This window comes from Phalacrocorax aristotelis, chromosome 5 (assembly GCF_949628215.1).
Source record: "Phalacrocorax aristotelis chromosome 5, bGulAri2.1, whole genome shotgun sequence".
NCBI classification, from domain to species: domain Eukaryota; kingdom Metazoa; phylum Chordata; class Aves; order Suliformes; family Phalacrocoracidae; genus Phalacrocorax; species Phalacrocorax aristotelis.
The window spans coordinates 26,362,531-26,388,856 of record NC_134280.1 but is presented as its reverse complement, the minus strand read 5'-3'; the positions used below and the strand labels follow the sequence as shown (position 1 = coordinate 26,388,856).

Genomic DNA, 26,326 nt, shown 5'->3' with positions numbered 1-26,326 from the left:
GCCTGCCCGGCTCACCGGGGAGCCGGCCCAGAACCGAGGAGCCGGGGCCGGAACCAGAGAGGAGCTGAGCGCTGGGGAGCAGAAAAATACCTAGAACAATACGAATACTACTAGTAGTAGTAATAAAGAGTGGCGGGCAGGAAAAGGAGGTCGCGGGGGGGAAGCAGGGGGCGAGAAGGCTCGCCCCCGCAGAGGGGCCCGGGCGAGGGGCAGGAGCAGCCCCCCTCCGGGGCTGCCGGCAGCCCCCCGCGCCCCGGGGCGGCCGTCGGGGCGGCGGCAGCACGTGGCGGCGGCGGCGGGGCATGGCCGCCGCGGGGGCTCCCGCGGCCTGAGCCGCCCCCGCCGCCGGCACCATGGCGGCCGCCGCCGACGCCGGCCTCGACGTGGCGACGGTGGAAAGTTTCCTAGAGAGGCACCCGGAGCTGGTGGAGAAGTGGCTGAAGAGGAAGAACTCGCTCCCTAAAGCGCCCCCCACCTCCGCCGCCGGCCCGTCGGAGGAGCGCCGGAGCAGCGGCGGCCCCGGCGGCGGCTGGGGCAGCGCGGGCGGCCCCGGCGGCCCCAGCCCTGGCGGCGGGGGCTTGCAGCGGCGAGCCTCCCAGAAGGAGCTGCGGAAGAGCTTCGCCCGCTCCAAGGCCATCCACGTCAACCTCACCTACGACGAGCATGTGCACGCCCGGGCGCAGGAGCCGCTGAGCAGCGTGCGGCGGCGCGCCCTGCTGCGGAAGGCCAGCTCCTTGCCCCCCACCACCGCCCACATCCTCAGCGCCCTGCTGGAGTCCCGCGTCAGCCTGCCCCAGTACCCCCCCACCGCCCTGGACTACAAGCGCTACCTCAAGGAGCACAACGAGCGCCAGTTCTTCCTGGAGCTGGTCAAGGACATCTCCAACGACCTGGACCTCACCAGCCTCAGCTACAAGATCCTCATCTTCGTCTGCCTCATGGTGGACGCCGACCGGAGCTCCCTCTTTCTCGTGGAGGGGGCCGCCGCCGGCAAGAAGAGCCTGGTCTCCAAGTTCTTCGACGTGCACGCTGGCACGCCGCTGCTGCCCTGCGGCTCCACCGAGAACAGCAACGAGGTGCAGGTGCCCTGGGGCAAGGGCATCATCGGCTACGTGGCGGAGCACGGAGAAACGGTCAACATCCCCGACGCTTACCAGGTAGGAGCCGGGCGGGCTCCCGGTACGCCGCTGCCCCCGGCTCCCTCGGGGACCGCGGCGGCGCCTGCCGAGAAACCCGCCCCGGGGCGTCCCTGCCTCCCCCCGGGGTGTCCTTGCTGGGGCGCCGCCGCCACCACCGTCGGGGAGCCGGCGGTTGCGGAGCGGCCGCGGGTGTGCTCGGAGCGGCTGTTGGCGGGGCGGGAGGGGAATCCTGTGAAGGGGGGAGGGAAAGCGTCTCCTGGGTGGCTGACGGGGCTAAAGCGGCCGTAAAATCGGTACTGTAGTGCTTCTGGATGTCGCAGGGGCGGTAGGCGGCTTCACGCATTTTCAAAACGTATTTTGGGATCGGCTAAAGAAAAGTTTTTTAAAAAAATGCTCGCGACAGTCCCAACGATTACATTCTTAAATCTCCGTCTCACTTAATGTTCCCTACCTGCCCGCTGCTGAAGTAGTCTCATCGCTTTCAAAAGAGCGTGTATTTTCACCTTAGCATATGCCCACTCAGCCCACATGGCATGTATTTTCAAACCTATTCCTAGGAGTGATATAACCACTCCTGTTATTCTTCTAGAAGGGCTTTCCCCACCTTTTACTTTTATAGAGGCTTCAGTGTGAATTGTGAAAATGTAGCCCTGGCTTCAAGGCAAAAATTCCCTTTGACTTCAGCAGGGACAGATGTGCCTTCGCCTGCTTGTGTTCAAGCAAAACAGTGCATTCACGTTACTAGCTTGAAATTTACCTCCCTCTCTAGTCCCAGGGGCTATTTCTAGTGTTTCTTAGTGAGAGATGCTATCGGCAGTTTGAGGTTCTTCAGAAAAATTAAGAACCACAGAGCAACAGATTTTCTAAATTAGGATCTTGGAAAGCTTTAGAGAGGTGGGAGATGTATGTCTCTAGGATATTAGTAATAACCATTGCGTAGCGTTTAATTTTGCTCTACAATAACAACAAAAATAATAAACATTAAAAAATTGGTGATGCTTTATAGCAAACCATACAAGGAATAAACTTGAATAAGATTTGGTTATTTTTGTCTGAAATACAGAAGAGTCAGGGTAAAAGTATTTTGGGCTGAGTATTTATTTATTTGTCAAGCAGTGAAAAATACTAGGCATTTCACAGATCCAGACTGACAGAGGTTTCCAACCCACAGGGTTCAAAGGCAAAGAACAGAACTTGGTAAAAATATTTTAATATTCAGATGAAAATGATTGAGTGTTGGATCACCTTTGAAAAAAATCTAAGCTTGCTTCCTTATTTCCTTTATTTTTCCTTTTTTCCATTATACACTTTCTCTTACCATATGATTATTATTTTTTTTATTACTTTCGATTCTAAAACTGCACTCTTTCCAAAGTTTCTGCTGTTGGGGGTCAAGCAGAAGATGTTCTTGATAGTCTGAAGTGGCTAAGCAGATAAAGGATATCTGAGTTTGACTGTGAAAGAGATTGATCTCTGCTTTTAACCCTGGATAGCTCCTGCCGCCTTTTCTGGAGGTGGGAATGCCACTGGAAGGGCAGAGTGTTTCCTAGTTCCAGGGAACTGTATTTTTTTCTCCAGTGTTTGTTCACTTTGTGTTTACTTCCCTGTGAAAAAGCCCAGCTACTTTAAACAGTTTGTCTGTTTCATTTACAGAACAAAGTGAAAAACAATCCATCCAGTTGCCATTCCCGGTACTGTTTATATTATACTTTTGTCTGACTCCTATTAATCAATTAAAATGTTATAAATAATACAATTAATTGTATATTTACGCTGTAAGTACATTAGTTACAGTAGAAGGGGAAGTTCTAAGCCAAGTTCATCCTGTAATTATATCAGTTGCAACTTTCCTGCTTTCAGTGGAGTTACTTCTGGTTAATTCTAGTGTAAAAGAAACTTTAGACCTTGCAACTTTAATGAAAGTTTTGCTTGATAATAGAATAGGAGATCTGCTTTCTTTTATGTTTCTGAGTTAGTATGGTTTATCTTCTCTTACCTGGCATGTATATATCCATTCTGCATCACAAAAAGGAGACCTTTGTAATTTAATAGCATGAAGAGCCCTATGGAAGCACAGGTACGTATGCATAAAGAAGTGACAGCTGTTCCATTTCAGATCATAGTAGTGCTCACAATACAGCAATTTAAAAATTAATAAATACTATGATACAATTTTGGTCAGCATTGCCACTGATGATGGAAGTGTTTAATCATCTGTGAGGTAAAAAAAAACACCACCAGGAAACTTTTGTCAGGCTGACAGATGGAGTTGGAGAAAAAGGGGTGACAGCCCAGCACCATTTTGTCCATTGAAGAGAGTCTTTACATTGATGCTACCTGTTTGGTAAGGAAGGGACTTATATTAGGTCAGAGGAACACCTCTAGATTAATTTAAAGTTGTTTTTTTTTTTTTAATTAACAAACTTTTTTTAAAAAAGGTAAAGATACTTCCATATCATCAATTAGCTAGTTTACGGTACTGGGAAATTTGTTTTATCATCCAACCATCTTTATTTTCTCAGAGCCTGATCACATACCAGTTGGAGTTCTACCATCAGGTACAAATTGGGTTGCCTGCTTGTATCGTCAGCTACTACTGAATTTAATGGGACTTCAGTGTGATCAACACAACATTTATATCCTGTTGTGTCCTGCCATAGGCTTCACATGGGCAGTCCCCTGATTGGTTAAGGAAGTATTTGTAAATGACTTGCAGTGTCATTTTCAGAGATGGTGTAAGATTTCAATTACACATTTCTTTTTCTAAAGAGAAAAAATATTAAAAAATGAAATCAAGTAACAGGCTGGGGCTTTTCCATGGTCCAGGTCATTATTACTGTTGTTGAGTCTGACTTTCTGCTGTGGTTGCTCCAGCCAGAAACTAAGCCCCACACAGCCACTCCTTCTCTCCCTGCCTGGTGGGATGGGGGAGAGAATCAGAAGAGTGAAGTGAGAAGACTTGGGGGTTGAGATAAAGACGGTTTAATAGGTAAAGCAAAAGCCACACAAGCAAAGCAAACCAAGGAATTAATTCACTACTTCCCCTCAGCAGGCAGGTGTTCAGCCATCTCTATCATGCGTAATGGTTACTTGGGAAGACAAACACTATCACTCTGAACATCCCCCCCTGTCCACCTTTATATGAACATCCCCCCCTGTCCCCAGCTTTATATGCTGAGTAGGACATCGTATGGTGTGGAATATCCCTTTGGTCAGTTGGGCTCAGCTGTCCCATTGGTGTCCTTTCCCACCTTCTTGTGCACCCCCAGCCTGCTCACTGCTGGGGTGGGGAGCAGAAGAGGCCTTGACTCTGTGTAAGCACTGCTCAGCAGTGACTAAAACATCCCTCTATCATCAACACTGTTTTCAGCACAAATCCAAAACATGGCCCCATACTAGCTACTATGAAGAAAATTAACTCTTTACCAGCCAAAACCAGCATATTCTCCACCCCTTATTCTATACCATTTATGTCATGCTCAGGTCTCTCACTATCCAGTACCTTCTTATTACCCATCACCACCCTCCCCATCCTTTGATAAAATACACAGATATAATTCCCTTAGTCTACGGAACACCCCTATAAAATGTCCGCAAATGGACCTGCTCATGTAAACAATCTGCCTTAATTCAATAAGCATACTTGGATACAAGGTTTGGAATTAAGTATTGAGGACTGTCCCTTCTTTTAATATTCAACGATAACTATATAACATTGCATGGTGATTTGATTTATGGAATTCAGCAGTGATTGAACAAACGTTTTGGAGGTTCAGAGCATCAGAGAATTTGACAAATACTTTATGGAAAGTTTTAGGTGAATGTTATTTGATTGATTCAAAAGTTGCATGATTTATTCATGACGGAAGGTTTTTTTATTGCATTGCCAAGTCACATGATGAAAGTGAGTTTACAATTATAACAGTTTGTAAAATATATGATCCGATCTGTAAGAGTTAGCACTACAGCAGATTTGAGAACAGGAGAGGAGATAGAGACTTTCTTTGCATTTCAGAGCCAGTCTGAAAGTCTTTCTCCTGGAAGTAATGGAGTTGACTTGTAAATTGAATTCCTAGTGAGTTTAAGTTTTAAAATAAGTTCTTGGGTCTTCCCCTATGTTAATTTTGGGAAGCATTCCTGACACCTTATTCTTTTGTGTCTTGAGCGCACATGTTGGAAAAATCCAATCATACTGGCAATGTCCATTGAGGCTCCTTTTAACAGAGCATAGATGTAGCTTTTGTAGTCATATATGAAGACTATTAAGCATATTGTAAGTACACAGGCAGAAAGGCCATTAAACCTTTATCTGTAGTTCTTAAGAGTTGTTTAAAAATTCAAGATTTTTTTCCTATTTAAAGCTATGGAATTTTTTTCATATCACCCATTCTTCTCACAGGTCTTCTATGATGTTTAGCTGAAATTACTGATCATTTCAATTTTGTTCCACCTTTTAGAGCAGTATTTAAATAATAAAAATTTTAAATCACAAGGAACGTTTGGTTATTGTTAAACCTTTAGCTGTGCAAAACTTGGGAGATAATTTAATAGCATCCTAAGTCCTTCTAACTACTGAAAAAAAAAATCTTACTGTTTAGAATAGTAAGTATACATCAGAAAGAGGTGAAAAATACATTCTGCCATTTGTCAGTGTCAGATGAGTAAAGCTTCTATACATCTTATGTTAAACTTGGAATTTAAAAAGTAGCTTTAAAAGACAGAAGACAAAATGGCTTACCAGATGGATGTTTTAATAAAGTGGGGAGCAAAGAGAGGAGAAATATTAAATGGAGTCTTGCTAAGACATGGGGTTTTGCAAGTTGTAGAAAGTGCCATAAAAGATGATCAGAAATTATTTTTCAATTCAGCTCAGATCTTTAAAAAGAAAATTTAACCACATTACTAGAACGAAAATCAGGCAAAACAGGAGACAAATTGAGCCGTCTGTTCTGGACTCTTCTGTTACCTCTTTCGAGTTTAGGCCAAGTGTAACGCAGTTCCACTTACAGTAAACTTTAAACATCCTTGAACACCTAGGTACACGCATTAATTTTCTCTCTGTCAGGCCCTCTGGGTGAGCTCTGAGTGTTCATTGTCTCCTGCTGTGCCAGGATGGCTTTACAACGTTATAGCTCATGGGTGCAGCCTTTCAGTCTGGGAGTGCCCATGTGGGATGGGCTCTTGGTGTAGAAGGTCACAAACAGGTGGGAGCCATTTTCATTACACAGGGTAGCTGTTTGTTGTCATCGATATCAACGGTGCATCTCTTTAAAACTGAAAGAGCAATTAAAGCATTAAATCGCTGTGTCCTGGGAGGTTCAGTTCTGCAAATGGGAAGCACTTAGGTACTCCTTTATTCAGCCGCACTTGAGCAGCAGGCACCAACAGCCATATTCGTTTTGGTGGTGACTCTTAACAAGGACAGAGGTTTGTCTTTAGAGAGCAGACAGCATGAAACCTGGCAAGCAAAATAAACAATAATTTGTAAAAATTCCATGTAATACAGGAAAAATTAATTAAAATAATTTTTGCTGTGCATTAAGCATGACTAGGAAATACCACGGGGAATGGAGGAGATAATTGCAACAGTAAAGAACTAAATTGCTCTAACATGCTTTCCACAAAAAGATGCTCCAGCCCATCATGCAAAATTTTGGAAAATTTGAAAATCTAAGTACAAGGGAACAGTTTCCGACTGACATGTAAAATGTCATAAGGCCTTCCTGGGTCACATCATCACCGTTTTCCTTGAGAGACCAATCTCTCTAGAGATCTCTTTGAGGTGTTCACCAGGGTCAGGAGCTCGTGGTAGACACCAGGGCTGTGTAAAAGGGCATGTGTCCAAAGCCACCTGAGGGCTCAGACAGAGTTTTGTGTCTCCACGCTGCTGCTCAGGTGGACAGACAGAGCTGCACAACACCATGTATGCTGCTGGGGTCAACCTGTAGGTATTGTGAGGGAACACACCTTCCTCTCCATGCTTGTGTGGGACAGAGGAGATTACCTCACCAACTAGGTGGGCAGTGCTGCCCGTTGGGGGTGCCCAGCCGTTACTCCATGAATGCACAGCACCTGCTTGCTGTCCATAGGTGTGCCTGCAGTGGCTGCTTCATCAGTTTGAGATGAACAGCAGGTGGGCTGGTGGTGACTGGGCACAGGGTGCCCAGGTTGGGCTTGTTTGCTGTAAGTCCCTGCACTGGGAGCACTGGCAAAGGGCTGGGTGGGATGGAGTCTGCCCATATTCCTATATAATGAGTTTTTCCTACTTTTCACTGGCCATGTTGGGTAATTTTCAGACATTTTGTGGGGCTCGCATGCTTAAAATCAGCACTGAAGGATGCTGTGCTGCCTTGTTTCAGTACTGGTGTGAGGGGGTGCTCAGGGTGGATATAGGCTCCCAGGTAAACACAAGCATGGAGGACTTCAGGGCATTAACAGGTTATTAACTGTGGGGTTTTTTTTGTTTTTTAATTAAAAAAATTCCAGCTGGCTCCCTTTTTCAGTTGCCTTACAGGGCAAGTACTCAGTACCCTGGTATCTTTGGCCTCTCAAAAGGAGTAGCCATAAGGCCTGGCTCCACAGCTCTCCCTTGTGCTGAAGGCCCCATGGCTCTTGGTTGTGCAGAGCCTGAGTGGGAAAAGCCTTTTGGCGAGTTGGGGTGGTTTTCCTGCCTTATTCCTTATAAGACCATCTTTTGTTAAGCTGGTAGATTTTAACTGGTTTATTGCTCAGCCAGTCCATCTGTCTGAAGATGACAGACTTTTTCAAGTTTTTTTTCCCTCAGACACTTGTAAAGCTTCTTTGTGGAACAGGTGTGAAACTGTTGCCTCTGTGGCCTGCACCCTCCTTGTGGGAAGGAAATACGTATGTTTGGGTAGAGCAGGTCAGTGACTGGGTGCAAAAATTGCAGGATTAGGTCCTTAAAATTTTAGCTGAGATCCTGTTACAAGCAAAAGGCTGAATAAAGCTGTAGTTTTTGCTTGGTAAAGGATTTTGCTGTTCTGTTTGATCGGTTTTCAATTTTTTCAGAACAAATGGATGTTTCATTTTGGTTATTTACAGTATTATGCTATTGTGTAGCTTTTCTATAGAATAACAAAGTTAATAAACAAGCATACACACATCATTATGCAAGTTAATTTTACTTTTCTAAAACAACCCTATTGAGAAACTATGAAATGTAAACAACTTGAGCTAATGGCTCAGCAGAGTTGCGTGTTAACAGGGTAACAGCAAAGGGGTGCAATTGAGCTTAATGTCTCTACAGTGCACATTTAAAAATGAGTGTGCTTAGTTAACAACACTACTGCTTTGTCACAATATTTTTAATTTATTACTCAATAATCGTTCAATTAAATAATTATTCAATTATACTGTTTCTTTAGAACTTGAAACTGTGTGTTATATGCCTGAGTAATCACCTGCAGCTGCTAACACATACACACAAACTTCTGTTGAAACTCACAGGAGTCTTGTTGGTTTCTGTGCTCAGAGGAGTATCAAGTGTTTAAAGCCACTCTATGTGTGTATGTATTTTATATATATAATCATTAATATATAGGAGACCAGCACTAGGACCTGGCTCAAAGTGAGGCTGGAACACATGGTCGCAGTGGGTTCCCAGTGGGGTATCACTGAGGTCTCGTACAGAAAGGCACAGAGAGCCATTGTGATGGAGCAAAGAGTAGTGGGTGTGATCTCTAAGATTTTAAAATTAGAAGGAAAATATCTTTTTGTAAATGTTTTTTTCTTTAATAAAGAAGCAGCAGAGCAAAAGTGCACAGAAGCTTCCATATTTAAGACCACAACATGATTTACTGTTGTGCTGTTGATGATCTAACAGGAGTTTTGTTCTGAAGGAAGAAAAATCTTATGTGATGGATCTGGATACTGTTGTTCTACAGAGGAATCTTTTCTGATCCCTGCTGTTTATCAGTTCAGACTATGAGGCATAAAATGTAATTATGCTTATTAGCTTGGCAGTCATGTCTGCAAACTCGCTAGTGCTTGTAAAGTTATTTAGTCCTATCTAAGAATATCTATACTACTTTTCCCCATTAATTTTGTGCCAGTCAGAAGCAGACAACATGGATTGTTACTTATGTCCATTGTCTAAATGAAACAGTGTTTAGAAAAGGAAATAAATGATATAGCACACCCCCACCAATCAAGCTAAATGAAAAGGCCTGAACTACTGACGTTTAAAAAAACAAATAAACAAAAAAAAACCCCAACCCCAAAACCCAAACCAAATCCCCAAAATTTCAGTATTGCATCGTTGCCAATGAATACCTTTTTGTGCTGGGTTTTTTTTTTCCCCCTCAGAGGAAGCTATTTATTTTTAGTTCATCCTACAATGGACTTACTTTGTTTTAAATCTGGAAATTAAGAATTTTTGAGGGTTAATGTTTCCTACTTTTTAAAGAATTGTTCTGGGAGCAAAGAAATGGAGTTGGCTGAGATGTTTTGCACATTCTTATCTCTTTTATTAATTTTATCTTACAAGAAATATTGCTGTCACTATATAAATAGTCACAATATAACTGGACTGTGTGCTTATTTACTTGGGAGAATTAGGCTTGAGACGCTGGTGAATTAGGTACTAGTTTGTTCTCCTGCTGCCTTTGTCCTTGGGGCTTTAGGGATTTTGGGGGGAGATGACAGGAATAGCTGCAGCAATCCTTACATGGAAGTCTCTTCAGAGATTGCTTTATTACTTGGGGTTTTTGTGTGCAAGTTTCTTCTCTAAAAGGTTTTGCCCATATCTACTGTAGTGGTTTATAACTTGGTTTCTGTTTCTTGTTTATGCACAACATAATTTATACCATATGTGATTTTTTAGATAAGAGTATCTAGAACAGACTGGATGCCTTTATTTTTTTATTTGCTTTTTAATGTTATGCTTTGAATCTAGATAATTTGCTGTCTTTTGGATTGCTCTTTTTGTTTTCTATAGAAGTTTATGTATTATATACTCATAGGAAGCATGATTAAGAAATTGAATAGGCCTCTTCCAACTTCAATTTCTTTACTTCTATAAACATGGAGGCTCCTACAGGACGGCTTCCTATAAAGTCAATCAAAAGTATATTAAATCAAATTTGTCTATCCCATGCAGTTTGGTAGTATGATAATACCAGGTTAATGATGCTGTCAAACATATTACTCTTATCTATTTTTTATATAACTTGGCTAACTCAATCAGTAATTTAAATACAGTATATTCAAAGAAACTCTGCTGCAAGTTTCTTGTTCTTGTTGTTTGTTTTTTTCCTTGAGACCTTCCTAAGAGGGGAAAAAAACCCTATGCAATAAACTGTAAAACATACTAGGCCAGGGCTGTTAAATGAGCACCTCTTATGTTCTTCTCTTGTGATTAAAAAGCAGTATTTTCAAACCATTAAAAAAATCAGAAATGGTTTTTACTTGTAGCTGTGAGCTTTGGCTGAATCACTTAGTCCATTTCACTAGATTAAACACTTTCTCCTTAGACTTTGGAGAAGGAAAATAATGTCTTTGTCATGAACACTTAATTCTTGGAAATGTATTCAGGCAGGTTTCATCCTCCATTATTTGTTTGACTTTTAGCTAACTTGGTTTGGGACTATATTTTTTCTGTTCTATGTCATGCTAATAATACTCACATAAATTGTACTAGCTTTGATAAGGATATAAAAGGACATATTTTCTTTCCAAGTTCAAAGAGCTATCCTATGTTAAAAAAAAAACCACAAAACCAAAACTAACAATAATAAAAAAACCACAAAAAACCCAACCATCCCAAACCAACAAAACCTGTATCTTTACTAACAATGTGTGAGCTACCTAATTAAACTGAAAATCAACACTGAAATGCAGTAGGAAAAACTTTGTTCAGAAGCTAGAACTGTTTTAATTTCAAACATAGCCTATTATATTACTTCAAATGTCTTGAGAAGAGAAGAAATGTAGATTTAAGTAAGATTAAACAAGAACTTTCTTTGACAGTTTCATGGGAGTTGCAGAGACCATCTATGGCCTTCTGTGGAATACTGCATGTCCTTAGAATTTTTTGAGAAGGGTTTTTTTTCCCTAGTTGGAAATGTGTAGATTCTTTTAGAAAATTATTGAAATTGTGACTTTTTAATGAGGTTTGACCTCCTGGTCATCACAGATTACTTTTTGTAGGCCTCCTCTAAGTGTTAGCTGTTCAGGTTTAATCATGATCAATGATTGTTATTTAGTGACCATGGATATATGGTCAAAGAGAAGAGGATTGGACCCTAATGGATTTTTCTTGTTTGCCACTTCTATCAATACTACAGCTGACTCTGTTTTCATTCTTTGCCCAATATCTGTATAGCTGTCGTAGTCAGATAAATTTAGTCTAATTTTATGAGTACAGAGGTCAATCTGGAGGACTTGACATGCCAGAGGTGGGCGTTATTTGGTTAGGTCCTGATTCAAATTGCCTGAAGCTTCAGGCACATCAAGATAATGGGAATCTTACGGGATCAGAGCTTGTAAGCATGGTCAATATTTGAGTTTTCAGCTGATATGATGAAGATAGGTGATCTAGAGAAGTGTATTTGAATATACCAGCTCACTGATATAGAACTGCTCAGAACTGCTGTTCCAGGTTCTAGCACTTCTGAGCCTTGTGTTCTTGATTACTGTCAGCTCACACTTTTAATGTTACCCTCATAGTTACAGGAACTCCAGTTTGTTTTTTTTTTAACGGAAGTTGAGATGCTGGTAACATTATATGAATCCAGAGCCCTAGGAAAAAACTCTAAACCTTAATCTGGTCTTGTGTAGAATAAAAGCATGATGTTTTTCTGTTCTCATTTATTGACAATCTTTAAATATCTCCAAAAAGGACTGAGTCTGCAGTGTCACTGCACGGGCAGCTGAAATTTGAATTGATTAATCAAGCCTGCTCTCTTCTGTGTCTTTACTTGACTGAATATCACATTTCACAGGGTAATATTTCCCCAAAGAAGAATTTACAATCAAAAAATAACTTGAGACAAGGATAAGGTTTATCCTATAGAATAACTGTTCATTGTTGGCAGTTCTGAAATTCCAGTTAAAAGTGCCTCAGTCTTCACATTTTGGATGTCTCTGGCATCTAGAAAACTCATTATATAGAACCAAAGCAGTAAAACCAACCAGGTTTGTTTTTAGTAATGTTTTAAACAGTCAGTGGAAGACTTCACTTGTAATTCTTGAGTGTTCTTGCATGTCAGTACAATTACAATTATAGTGAAGTCTCTCTCCCCAGAGTATATATTGTATCTGGTCTGGCCCTAATTTCTGAATGTAAGTCTTGATTGTAAAAGAAACTTAAAAGCAAATGCTGCATTGGTGTCATCAATGTTGACATTCCTTGCTACCCAGGAGGCCAGTGTAGATGAGGACCCTGTTGCACTGCAGGCTGTTCTAACATGGGATCATACAGTTTGTATCACAAAACGTTTGCAGTCTGACAGAGAACTGCTCTCTCATTTAGCAGCTTTGTTATCGGCTGCTAAACAAGCCTCCTTGCTCGAGGTTACTACCCTGTGAGGAGAGGCAGATATAAGTTTTGTATAAGCTTCTCAGCCTTCACAGTTCATACTTGGGCATTGAGGGTTTGGTGTTTTTTTTTTTGAGTTAAACCCAGTAAAACCTCTCAGCTAGATCCTGCCATGTACACCTTATGACAATAAGTGATGGAAGAATGAGGGTGTGGGGCCAAAAGGCTTGGGATGTAATGCAGGTCATCCAGTCATTTAATTTTCTTATGCGTATATTGCATGATTCAACAATATTATTGTTGCCAGAAATAGTATTTTATTTTGTTCACTTATGTAATTTTCCTCATCACTTTCCCAAACGTCACCAAAATAAAATTCTTGCCTACTTTTCCACAAAAAGTTAGGGATAGACTTTCACTTCACATCTTGATAATTTTCAGTTTTTACCGAGGTTTTTGTTGATGTTTTTCCTCAAAAATGTAATCTTTTTCCAATTAAATGCCTTACCTTCCCTATACTATGCTTACTGTACTTTTAGTCTCTGCTCCAGAGATGAAATACTCTTCTGCAAAAAGTAGTCCAATTCTCTAGCATAAGTGGATAATCTGGCAGGAAGAAAGCAATGGCAGGAAGACCAAAACATGCTGCACCTATCTCTGTTGAATGGTATGCTTCTGGGGCCGAGGCTATTTGATTGCTCCAGGACCCCTGTGCTTCCTTTCTCCTACTGTAGAGGTCCTGGCAAAAGATAGAAGCAGAAACTTCCAAAATCCACTTGAAAGGAGAAGCAATACAGCAGAAATGAGTTGTACTTTAAAAAACACTTCCCAGATTATTAATCCCTCCTGTGTCTCTGCTTCTCCATAGCATCCATTAAGGAACATAGGATAGATATTTTGGATTTCTATTTATAAAGCTTATCATTAAATCTGTTCCTAACACTGACAGCTGTACTGTATATATTCAGTTCAGACAGGTTCAGTAGCCCCTGTCCTCTGTGCCACCATCCGCTGAAGGTCAAACAGCACCTTGTGTATTAATCTTGAGGCCTGTTGTAAAGGCAGTGACTACATCTGCCACAGGATTGCAAATTAAAATTGGATTAAAATGTCCACTACAGTGAACCTTGTTACCTAAACAGAAGAAACTCAGATAAACATGAATACATCTTCCTGATTTTTATCCCAGACCTCTCATGTATCCCTTTTAATTGAGTGTATTTAGATAAATGAATCACAACTCACTTCTGGTCTGTCCAACAGCTGTCCTTTTTCAATTAAACTCTCCCTTGAAGGTTTACTTCTTTTATAAGGCCCACAAGATGTAAATCAACAGTAATATTACTAGACAAGGCATGTTGTCATTTCAGTGTTTCCCCATGCTCTCTGTTTTGCTTTGAAAAAAATTAGCAGAGTAGGGACTTTCTCTTCAGTAACACAAAACATATTGTCTATTTCAGCAACAACAGCTAATTGTAAATGGTAGTTCAGACGTTATCAAGAAGTAGTTGAAGAAATAATGTCTTGTTTATTCATTGGTGAAGCCTACTGTGTGATGACTGCACTGCATTTCACTTTCTTCTGTTGTAGAAGAACCATATCTTTCTAGGCAGGATTCTCTCCAGTGCAGAACAGTTTAGCTTCTATTGAAGTGGACATAAAACTGTTTAGAAGCATGTGGAAAGATCACAGGATCAGGCTGGTCTGGGCCCTTGATGCCATTATTAAAAACCATTCATCATGGGGGTTCTGGTTCTCTTAAGGAAGTTGTTAGGCACAAATAATTCAAGGGAATCTCATCAAAGCCTTATTGAAGACTGCATATTAGTAATCTGGTCTTTATGGAGTAAAGACTGTGTAATACACTCCAGAGGCGGAAAGTTCCTTCTTCTAAGGAAGAACAACTCCTAATGAAGTTATCAAATTAAAGCAAAACAAAAGAAAATAGTATCATAAAAAAAGCCAACAACCAAATGCAAGAGCTTGATATTCTGTGGCAGAAGAGCACTATAAACTGTATATGAATACCACAGTTGATATTAATTCCTTATGGTTGAAAGGTATGTAAACTTGCAACAAGTAATAAAGTAGGCAAAGGTATATGTTAATCTTTATGATGAGTGAGTGTAGAGAATTTCTAAATCATGTCTCTTTTTAGGTGACTAAGCCAGTCTATTTCTATAACATCTGCAATTCACAACAGGGAAATAAAAATAGAAATAAAATTGCTCAGGAAAAAAATCTGACAGTTTTTAGCATCAGTAAAGGTTTAATGAGCTATCTGTTCCTCATCACATTCAAATCTTATCGTAGATTAAGGACTATATGGATTGTCTTCATTGCCTGAGACAAATATGGACATTTTTTCACAGCCCATATTGTCTAAACTTGTGAAAACAAAAGTCATGCTTCTTTTTGTAGAACAGCCCAGTACCCTCATGTTAGGGGAGTCCGAACCGGCTGTAACTGCTGTTGGCAGCTTAACTGAGAACTTCACCCTGGAGGAATGGAGCTGCTGCCGGTAAATAGCAGTAATTCCCTCCCTGGCTGAGAGAAGAGCTGTTGAAAGCTACTTTCTACCAAGATGATGAAAGATGCTGTTAGCACTACCTCTTCTGAACTTTGCAGCATCCTTTGAGTCACTTTGTGGTCTGCAGTTCGAGTCGTACTGTTCCAGAGAATGGATTTCTGCACACTGCCACATAAACAAATGAGCCATGTTTAGTTCTGTTCCCTTTAGTTTTTGTCAGTATACATTGAAAGTCATTGAAGAAAAACTTCAGACTGTTTAATGATCAAAAGTACTATAAGGCCATCTTATTATTCTGGCAAGCATGGGAAGTCATATGAGAAGATATTCATTACATCTTTTAAACTCTTCTGTTTGTATATACAGTAATCTTTCTCCAGAGGTAACTAGATGTGTGTATCCTGCAGAGGAAGGTTAAACTGCAAATCCAAATAATATATTCCTTCAGTCAGGTCTGTAGCTAAGCTGTGTGCTGAGAATTATGTTGGCTTGTGGGGGAGCTTTTTTTTTTTTTTTAAAAATAGGGACACTCCTGTACTTAGTTTACCAGAAAGAGCTGGGGCTTTATTTTATTTCTTTTAAAAAGCATTTGTACCCCATTGGAATACTAGCCCACATAAGTCTTTTTGAGGCACTAAATTTAAGGCACAACAGACAGAAGTGGGGCCCAAAAGTGTCTCCCTCTACTTGACAGAGAAATGGTGAGCATCTAGGGAATATAGATGTGAAGTGGCAGCATGGCCTAGCATAAGTGTGTATGTATGATCACGTTACTAATGTTGGATATCAGTCTTTGCTGGCTGTCATTCAGTAGAAGTGCTCTATAAAGTGATGGCATTATTTTCTTTTAAAAGGTGATCAGATTTAATTTGATCTCAAGATGTAATATTGTCACCCTATGTGTGTTTTTTTGCACTACTAATTATGTTTTTGAAGATGATAGTTTATAATCTTTTACCATGTATTACATGCTGAAATTCCTACAAGTCTTAACACACCTGGGTTTTCACTAAGACATGAGACACTACTTCCAGTACTTTAGAGTAAAACGTGTTATGGCAATTTCCCCTAAACCATGTTTCTAATCTGAAGTAAGCACTGTGTAAATGCAACTTAAGTAAATTTCTTGGTGCATTGAGATTAGCAAGTACTACAACTACGACTTTATCCCCAGAGCTATTCAGGTATTAGAAATACACTCTGTGTTACACTATGACCCCACATAGCATAGGAATGACACAAGAATTATGAAGCAATACTAGTTTTAATAAAAGAGTTGGATTTTGTGTTGAAAAGTGAAGACCTCTTTGAATGTAATGTGAGTGCTTATTTCTTGTGTACATGCCTCAATAAATCTGTGTAACCTTAGGTACATTCATTGCCTTAGAAAAATTGTAAAATAACAAAATACTTGCTGTTACTTCAAAGAGCATCTTGTTGTTATTGTCTTTACTCTTCAACATAATCTGTTACAAACACTTTCAATATTTGGTTGTAAGAGATTGATTTCTACCATTCTATTTTAAAAGGCATCTTATGCTCACAGTATGCTCTGTATTTTTTTGAGAAAGTGCATGCTTTCTGATCAATAGGATTATACCGCTTGCTTATTCAGTCATGATTTAGAGATTTTATATATTCATTAATTAAAATACATTAAAATATGGTTAATTATGCATTAACAGTGTTCAAACAAAGCCTAACTTCAAGTGCATACAAAAGCATGTGAAATAATCATGCCTAAAAATTCTAGGTAATAACAATACAAAAAACTTCTGGATGACGATGTTGGGTACAATTCTTGACCAGCAAATTTTGAAAATAAGCAAAACCACAAGAAATTAGACTTGCAAAATTCTCAAATAAATGATTGCTACTTGCCATGTAAAGCTTAAGGGTAAACTTTTATTGTGGAGATTCAGTTGCTCTGTTCTGTTAAGACTAATGAGAGAGTTGTGTTGTTAAATTTGCCCCTTAGAGCACTACAGATTAATGAAAAAATACCCTGATATATATTACATATTAGGAACTTTCAGACTGCATACATTTTCAGCCTGCTGCACAATGATTTAGTTGGGTGTTAGTATTGTAAGACTTGAAATCTTTCATTGTTTCATAACTTATGTAGTGTGAGTACAGCAACTTGACAAACATAAATTTAAAGCATTGCAACTTCATATAGCATTTCTGTCAAACTGATTCTTTCTTGTATTTCTCATGTAGTAGTTATAAGGTGGTATAACGTATAACTTATGGTGCACAAGAAAACTCAGAAGCTCATGTTTGGTGCAGATTATCAGGCAATGAAGAGTAAGTACAGATCAGTAGAGTGACTTGTATGTAAGCACACCTTGGTGACTGACACAGAATCACAGGTTGGAAGGGACCTCAGGGATCATGCAGTCCAACCTTTCCAGGAAGAGCACAGTCTAAACAAGATGGCCCAGCACCCTGTCCAGACGACTCTTAAAAGTGTCCAATGTGGCCGAGTCAACCACTTCCCTGTCCTCACTGTGAAAAATTTCCCTCTGGTGTCCAATCGGAATCTCCCCAAGAGCAACTTGTGTCCATTCCCCCTTGTCCTCTCCATGGGACTCCTTGTAAAAAGGGAGTCTCCATCTTCTTTGTAACTACCCCTTAAGTACTGGTACATGGTGATGAAATCCCCTCTGAGCCTCCTTTTCTCAAGGCTGAACAAACCCAGTTCTCTCAACCTATCCTCATATGGCAGGCTTCCCAGTCCTTTGATCATCTTGGTAGCCCTTCTCTGGACCCCTTCCAGCCTGTCCACATCCTTTTTGTATAGCAGGGACCAGAACTGTACACAGTACTCCAGGTGTGGCCTGACAAGCGCTGAGTAGAGTGGGATAATGACTCAGATTGAACTGGCATAAGCTTCTGAAAAACAGATAAAGACTTAAGATGAATATATAGTGTAATGCGGGTGTACTCCCTAATTTACATTAGAGTCCTAATTCTGCAACTGTACATGCTGTATGCAGATAATTGGACACGCTTGCTCCACTCTGGGGCAAACATGGTGACTTTGAAGGCGGGGTAGTCTAGAAATTAGCACATACTAGATCTGTGTGGCTCATTCTTCTCCTCTGTGTTCTCAGCTGAGGTGGCACAGCACACCTTGCAGCTTGTTATCCTTTCATACAAACACCAACACCTGCATGCTTCACACACTATGAAAAGATAAGTCTGGTGAAAGCTCTTTCATTAGTGTGTGCCTCAAAGGAACCATGGTGTGTGCACAGAGGAGCTCAGGGCCCTCACCAGTGCCTGCAAGGGCCATGTGGTTACCAGCTTCACTGGTAGGAATGTGTAGCAGCAGCAATACTGGAGGGACAGCGAAGCAAGAAACTGAAAACTGACTGTGAACATGTGGTGAGCAGGAACCAGACCACAGCTTTAACCACTGATAGTGTCCTTGTCTGTGCTGAAACCTGTCAAAGCTATGGGCGAAGTGGGTCTGACTATCTACGGCCAGTGCCAAGGCCTATGCTGCTGTCAAGGAGCTGTGGAGGACCCTCTGCTTACAGATGGCCTCGGAGCCATCAAAGAAGGCACAGTCATGGTGTTGAGCTGTGGGTGTAGGGAACTTGTGCTTTGTCAAGGCCCAAAGCGTGTTGCGTAGTCTCTCTCATATTTATGTTCCCTGTATGTTTAATTTGTCTTCATTTTCTGTGTTCTCCTGGTAGCTGCTTTGGTAGCGATCCTTTAGGTAGGTCATTCTTCTAATTGAGATATAAATGTGGGACTTCAGTGAATACAATAATGTAATGGTGAACCTTGTACTGATCCTCTGAGAACTATTTTTCTTAGTTTCTTAACTGAGGAAAAACAGCTAATAAAGAATGGCGTAATAACACAGAAGCGACAACACAACACTACTGAAAACACTATATAAGACATTGAGAAAATAAAGTACTTTGCCTGAAGAAAGCTTAGATATATGACATGCATGTTAATGCTTCCTTATTTTCTTTTGAAGGATCGCCGCTTTAATGATGAGATTGACAAACTGACTGGATACAAGACAAAGTCACTCATGTGCATGCCCATAAGAAACAGTGATGGAGAGATTATTGGTGTTGCCCAAGCAATAAATAAGACTCCTGGAGGTGCCCCTTTTTCTGATGATGATGAAAAAGTAAGATTACCTTTATTTTTATTTTTTAAAAAATTTCTTTTGTAATTCAGTAGGCTGTTGAAAATATACTTAATCTAAATAAGTAAATGGCACAGCTCTTGTGTTAATGATGTTTTTTCAGAAGTGCTTAACATAAAAGGTACATTTTTGTTGTTCTCAACATAAAGCATGTATCTGTTCTGTAAATGTGGGAGATCTTGTGGCTGAAACTTCAGCTTAATGGTCTCTAAATCTTATATAGACTTTTTTCATGTAGTCATCTCAGTAGGAAGACTTTTTTATTTTTTAAAACTTACCTGTAGGAACAAGTTCATGGGAAAAAACTATCACAGAGACATTCCTAAGCTTACTGACTTTGAAAATCACCACCTTCTCTTGGTGTTCTCCATGAGTTAAATGCCTGTGGCATATGCAAAAGAAAATTTATTTGGAGAAGATTATGCATATACAACTTTATGCTATTCTGAAATACAGCAAACTTGCAAATGCCGATGAAAAGGATGAGAGAGGCAGGAAGGGGGCACTGTGTGTGTATATGAAGCAAAATTTGGATAGTAAAGTGAGCTCAAAATGCAGGAGAACAGAAGGAGCCACAAGGAGGGAGCTTGAATTTTTAAAAGTGGGGAAAATACAAAATGGATCTGTTGAAGGCAGATGCATACAGCTGAGCATGGAGGGAAAATGTGTGTAAAGCCGAAAGATGACTAGGGAAAAGAATGGTAGAGGGCAGCAAGCTGGGGAGGAACAGAACAGCAGCTATCTCTGCCCTGGAGAGAGAAATGGAGTCTCATTCAAGCATGTAATAGAAACGCACTTCTCTGTATTAAAATAGTATTGAATCTCTTTTTTGTAGAAGTGTACTAAGAGACAGGCTTTGCCCCTGAAAGCTCTTTATGATGATTCAAAAGTAGTTAATATTTGATGCAGAGCCATTGTTGGTGTATTACATACATGATGACATGTCTATGCTGTGAAAGAAAGATGTTAAGTACTGCCTGTTGGAAGGGGAAAATCCCATCTTGTTGGTTCATCTAAATAGATGGAGATGATTTTTAGAATCAAGATAGCTTGACATGAATGAAATGCTTTATACGGCTAAACTAACAGTGGTTTATAAAGGCTTAAAATATTGCATAAATCAAACGTCTTCCATAGAAACCATAGTACTTGTATTTTTGAGTATTTCTTGAAGTTGCTATTACACTATTATGTTTACTTGTTAAATACTTACAGCAATACATTTAATGCATTGTGCATAACTGTTTTATAGTTTGAAACAATTGCTTGGTGAGAATAAAGATTCATATTCTTATGTGAATAATGTCAGTTAATAGCATCGTACTCTGGTTTGCTGTGCAGTGGGAGTAACTCAAAATTGATTGCCTCTTTGAAATTTTAGTATGTGAAGGAGCCTTTTGCAGTCCAGATGGGAAAATCTTTGCCAAGTGAAATGTTAATAAGAGGGTGCATTAAAGTTGAGAGAGAGTAAAAAGGAGTACTGATTATTTTTATACCTTATATTAGTTATCAGATGTCTTCCAACAGAAACAGTTATGAGCATATATTTCTTTATATTCTTATTAGATTGTTGAGCATAGCACAACTTTGCTATCAAGTGGAGGTCTTCCAGAAGTTACTCTTAGCAACACCTACTTAGATGTGAAGAGCTGACTTGCTATGTACCAATGTTTGCTTTTGGTCCTTTTCCTAAATCTGTTTAGACATTACATTCTGATTTGATGTGCTCTTGAGCTGCTTGTTAACTTCTTGTTAAACTTCAAGCCTGAGATTCTCATTAAGATCTAGCCATTTGGATCCAAGTTGAAAGATTAGATGTGTTTGGATTATAATCTTCTTTAAAGTACATTCAACAAACAAAAGGAGTGTAGGATAAATTAGGCTAACAGTAGGAAAGCTTATGGTTTGACAGACTAACTGTGCAGCTGACCCATCTGTATTGTTATGCATAGTACCATAGAGAGAGCTATGAAAAAATTTTATAAATGCCAACTAACTTTGGTTACTTTTCACAGCAACAGTTTTAATAGTTTTATAAAACTGAAAAATTAATTGTAAGAACACTTCTCATTGCAGTGTGTGTGTATCTGGCATAATCTCTTGGTTAAATGTTTACTTCTAAATGTACGTTGAGTAACAAGGAAGAAAGCCCCAGTCCCACTTCTGCCAGTATCACCTATTCTAGCATCACATTAAAGACAACTTTTCTTTTCTGTGAAAAGCTTTTAAAAACTTTTTTCCATAAAAATAATTGGCTTTCAATTTCTGTTTCTGAAAGGTGTCTTTGTAACTGATTCTGCATGGTGATTTAGTTTGAATTAAATAACTTGAAAAAGAAATTTCAATCTTTAGATGCTACTTTTTCAGACATCTGAAGTGACCCAGTACTTCCTAAATTGCTTCTTTATAGTTTTCTAAGCTTGTGTAACCATTAGTTTGACTCTGAATTACTTCTGATTCTGGAAAATCTTGGATGTTGAGTATTGATTTATTAGCATACAATACAAATCTGGCAGTGTATGCTACAATGGGTAGACAAATGCAAAATAAACAAAATTATTCTCTGAATAGGCTTTTTTCTGCATTTATTTTTATTAGTACTCTCTGTGTAAATGGAATCTTGTTGAAAATGCAGCCTTTATCATGGATACTACATTTGATTATCATACATCCAACTAGCAAAACAACTTTGTATATGTGAATTGTGTATTACTGAAACATATTAATGTAAATATTTGATGTCAGTAATGAGGCTGTGGCATTTGCTTCTGTTCAGTGACTGCTAAATATTATCTAAAATCAGCAAATTGCCCATAATTTGCCGTTTTTATATTATATTTGCTAGTCATTTATATCACTGTTGTTATAATCACACAATCACAGGTTGGAAGGGACCTCAGGGATCATCTAGTCCAACCTTTCTAGGAAGAGCACAGTCTAGACGAGATGGCCCAGCGCCCTGTCCAGATGACTCTTGAAGAAGTCCAGTGTGGCCGAGTCAATCACTTCCCTGGGGAGATTATTCCAATGGGTGACTGTCCTCACTATGAAAAATATCCCTCTGGTGTCCAATCGGAATCTCCCCAAGAGCAACTTGTGTCCGTTCCCCCTTGTCCTCTCCATAGGACTCCTTGTAAAAAGGGAGTCTCCATCTTCTTTGTAACTACCCCTTAAGTACTGGTACATGGTGATGAAATCCCCTCTGAGCCTCCTTTTCTCAAGGCTGAACAAACCCAGTTCTCTCAACCTATCCCCATATGGCAGGCTTCCCAGTCCTCTGATCATCTTGGTGGCCCTTCTCTGGACCCCTTCCAGCGTGTCCACATCTTTTTTGTATGGTGGGGACCATAATAATAAGCCTATGTGTTAGAACTTTTCAAGAATATATTAAATGGGTTCTTGCATGTTGTTGTGATTTAGCCCCAGTCAGCAACCAAGCACCACACAGCCAGTGTGTTGGGTGGAGATGGGGGAGAGAACCTGAAGAGCAGAAGTAAGAAAACTCATGGGTTGAGATAAGAAAAGTTTAATAATGAAAATAAAATAATAATAATAAATTGTAATAAAGAGGAAAACGACGAGAGTGTGTGAAACAAAACCCAGGAAAAACGAGTGATGCAACTGCTGACCACCCGCCAACCGACACCCAGCCAGTCCCTGAGAAATGATCGCTGGCCCCCAACCGACTCCCCCAGTTAATATACTGAGCATGATGTCTTACGATGTGGAATATCCCTTTGGTCAGTTCGGGCCAGCTGTGCTGGCTGTGCCCCCTCCCGGGTCCTTGTGCACCCAGCAAAGCATGGGAAGCTGAAAAAGTCCTTAACTACTGTAAGTACTACTTAGCAACAACAAAAACATCACTGTGTTATCGACATTATTCTCATACTAAATCCAAAACATAGCACTGTACCCAGCTATTAGAAAGAAAATTAACTCTATCCCAGCTGAAACCAGGACACATGTAGAATTTATGGAAAAACAAAGGAGAACATAACCATTATTGTGCCTTGTAATAGATCTTAGATTTAACGAGGCCTGGCCGTCCGTGTGCTGTTATTTCCAAATCTGTGCTTTTAACTTTCTTCACTCACTGATATCTTAGAAAGCACAATATACTTCTGAAGGTATATTGCAAGAGATCACACTCTTCCAGAAGAACGTCTTGCGAGATTAGCAAACAGTTTTTTATTGTAATATCAGCAAAAGTGGTTGTGATGAAAGGGGGCAAGTGAAAACTGAGGAGTCCTTTTCAAAACAGGAAAAGATCTACCAGGGTATTGAGGTGCTTTGTGCAGAAAAGTCTGAGTAGCTGGCAAAAGACATAAATTTAGCTCTATGCTGATGTTACATTTCCCAAAAATTAGCAGCTTCAGAATGGTTAGAAAATGAAAACGTAAGTTCCTTGTCCTCTTCCTGGCCCCCTCCAAAGCCCTCTCAAAGAAATGTCGGTATCATTTAAGTCTGACTCTTGTTTGCAAGTGTCTATCCTCTCGTATTGTGTGAAGCAATTAAAATAATCTGTTGGGTTTTTTTATTTACAAAGCTACAAGACTATATTGCATAATGAAATGTCGCTTGGGGGCACTACTGTCATGAGTCAATAGGAAACAGAGAGTTATGTTTTCAATTAGAATTAAGTAGATGCTAGCATCATTTTAATGTACTCTTAGTTATTTTCAGGAAGTTAAGAACAAATAAAATATTTAAGATTTGAGGAGTTTTTAATGCTCCCAAGCTGTAACCAAGTTTATATTTTGCAATATGTAAAATGAAGTATTAGATTTAAAAGTTTTTCTAGTTTTTTTTTTTTAATGGCAAATTCTCAGGTTGTTCTTTTACATCTCTGACCATAGTGATAATAGCACACACGAGTCAGAGTGAATTTTCCACATGTAATGATTGTTTCCCACTGCTAAATCTATTTTCTCCTTTTGGTGTAAGGGATGTTTCAGCCAATTCATTGTTTAAGTGCAGAACTAGACTTGACAGTCACTGGCGTGAGAGAGAATGTTCTGTCTCACAGTGTGTTTTGTCTATCCAACTTCAGGGCTCAGTTGAACAGACTGATTTCAGAGATACCCAGTGTGATACAAACAATAGTAGAATACGATATTACTTTTGTATAGCAGCCATCAGTATTACGTTATGTTGTGTAATTGGTAACTTTTTGGAAAAAGAGGCCGGTGGTGTACTTTTACATGTATTTTGCAAATGAAGACACCAGTTCATCTGCACAGACATAGAGTAGGAAGACTGAAAAACCAAACCCTTGAAAAGAACTGTGCACTCTGCATGCATTCCCGGTATTGCCCTGAAGATTCATTTAAGTATTTGTGCTGTTTGCTGGTGAGTCATACTTGTTCCAGGACTGGTGGGAGACTCAGCCTAACAAGAGCTTGATGGTCTTTAATTTAGATTATTGTATGCCCTTTAGAGTCTTCTGAGATGCAGTGCCAAAACAAACCTAATCCTCCATCACAGATGCTTGACAAACAGCAGCAGCAGCTCCACTGTCACTTAAACTGGTGTCCTGGTTCTCTCTGGCTCTGACGTCCTCCTAGTCTGAAAGAAGTGAATTGACTGTGGGGAAACTACCCAGGATAGCCAGCTTGAATTAAATCCTGCTTGATTACTGAAAAGCAGTAATTTGAATGCAGTGAAAAATCACTCCTGGGAAGGGGAAGGAAGAACTGGCTTTGGCTGTCTGTGCTCTGTGGATAGTTTTATTAGGAAACATATATATCCGGGTTCCAGGATTCAGCTGGAGTATGTTTGGTTTGTGGGGGCTTGAAGATACGGTGTTCTCAAGCTCCAACATTTCTATTTCTTACATTCCCAATAGCAGCCCTGTGTTTCTAAATTGCCCAATTTAATGTGCTCTTCTTGATCCATATTAGTTAAGGCTCAAATATGTTCTATACCCAGTCTACCATAGTGATGAACAATTTGCAGGGATTTTGCTATACCTGCTAATCTGTTTTCTGTGAGTTTTTGCATGATGGGCTTAGAGTCATGCTGGCGGGTAGTAATTTAAAAGTCAGTTAGGATGGTTTCTTTATCTTAGGGAAGTAATCAACTATAAATAAAGTCCTTAGGGAAGGGAGTGAGCCAGAACAGGCAAGTGTCTCTGACTGTTGTGAAAATGATGACCCCAGCTTTATGAATGTGTGGACTTTACAAAAAAAAAAGTCACCTGAAAATTATTTTGATGGCTCCACTAGAAAGGAACACAAGAAACAAATTAGGTAAAGAATTTTTTTGTGTGTGTGTGTTTCGTATATTGCAGTATGTGATGATCTCCTGCTAACATCTACCTTGGTTCTCTGAAAATCTGCATGGCAGTGAGACTCCAAAAGCTATTATTTAAAACTGGCATAATCCTCAAAGGTATCATGTGGCCCATATGTCACTTAGATCCCAATGCAAGAGACAAATTCACTGAAAGAAGGCAGAAAATAACAATGACATTTGAAGGATGAAGGTGCTGAGGCGCTACAACTATCTGAGAAAACTCTATTGGTCTATTAGGCACGGTTCTCAAAAAGTACTTGCTACGCAAATCTGAATTAAAATAAACCACAGTAACTGAACTCTCTTGCTGGGGGAGTTTAAAACAATTTGTCTCTAGAACATTGGCTTTATCAAGACAGCTTCGCACCACTGGTTTGCAACCAACAACACCAAATGACTGCAGTGACAAATATTTGAAGGGACTTCTTTCAGTCTTGCACATATTCAGTCATGCTTTCAAGTTAAGCTGAAAGTCTAGATTTCTTTTTCATTACAAAACTCTAAATGTGCTTGAAACTTAACAAAAACATGTCTGTATCAATACCTCTGTTTAGAGACTAGTAGTAAATATTTCAATTGGACATCTTAACCTCTGAGGTATGGAAACATGTCTAAGATGTCTTACAGTGATATTTTAGTGAACTATTTATTTTTTCAAATATAAATGTGTATTTTCCTAGGCTCAAGGG

General features: G+C 39.9%; 1 protein-coding gene across 1 annotated transcript in view; it reads left to right on the top strand.

Moving 5' to 3' along the window:
* The first annotated feature begins 353 nt into the window (after positions 1-353).
* The window catches only part of PDE11A (phosphodiesterase 11A), a 146,950-nt gene continuing 120,977 nt past the window's right edge, over positions 354-26,326 (top strand). The window contains exons 1-2 of the mRNA XM_075093583.1: positions 354-1,157; positions 19,167-19,325. Coding sequence (XP_074949684.1) covers positions 354-1,157; positions 19,167-19,325 — 963 coding nt within the window. The remainder of the gene's footprint in view (positions 1,158-19,166; positions 19,326-26,326) is intronic.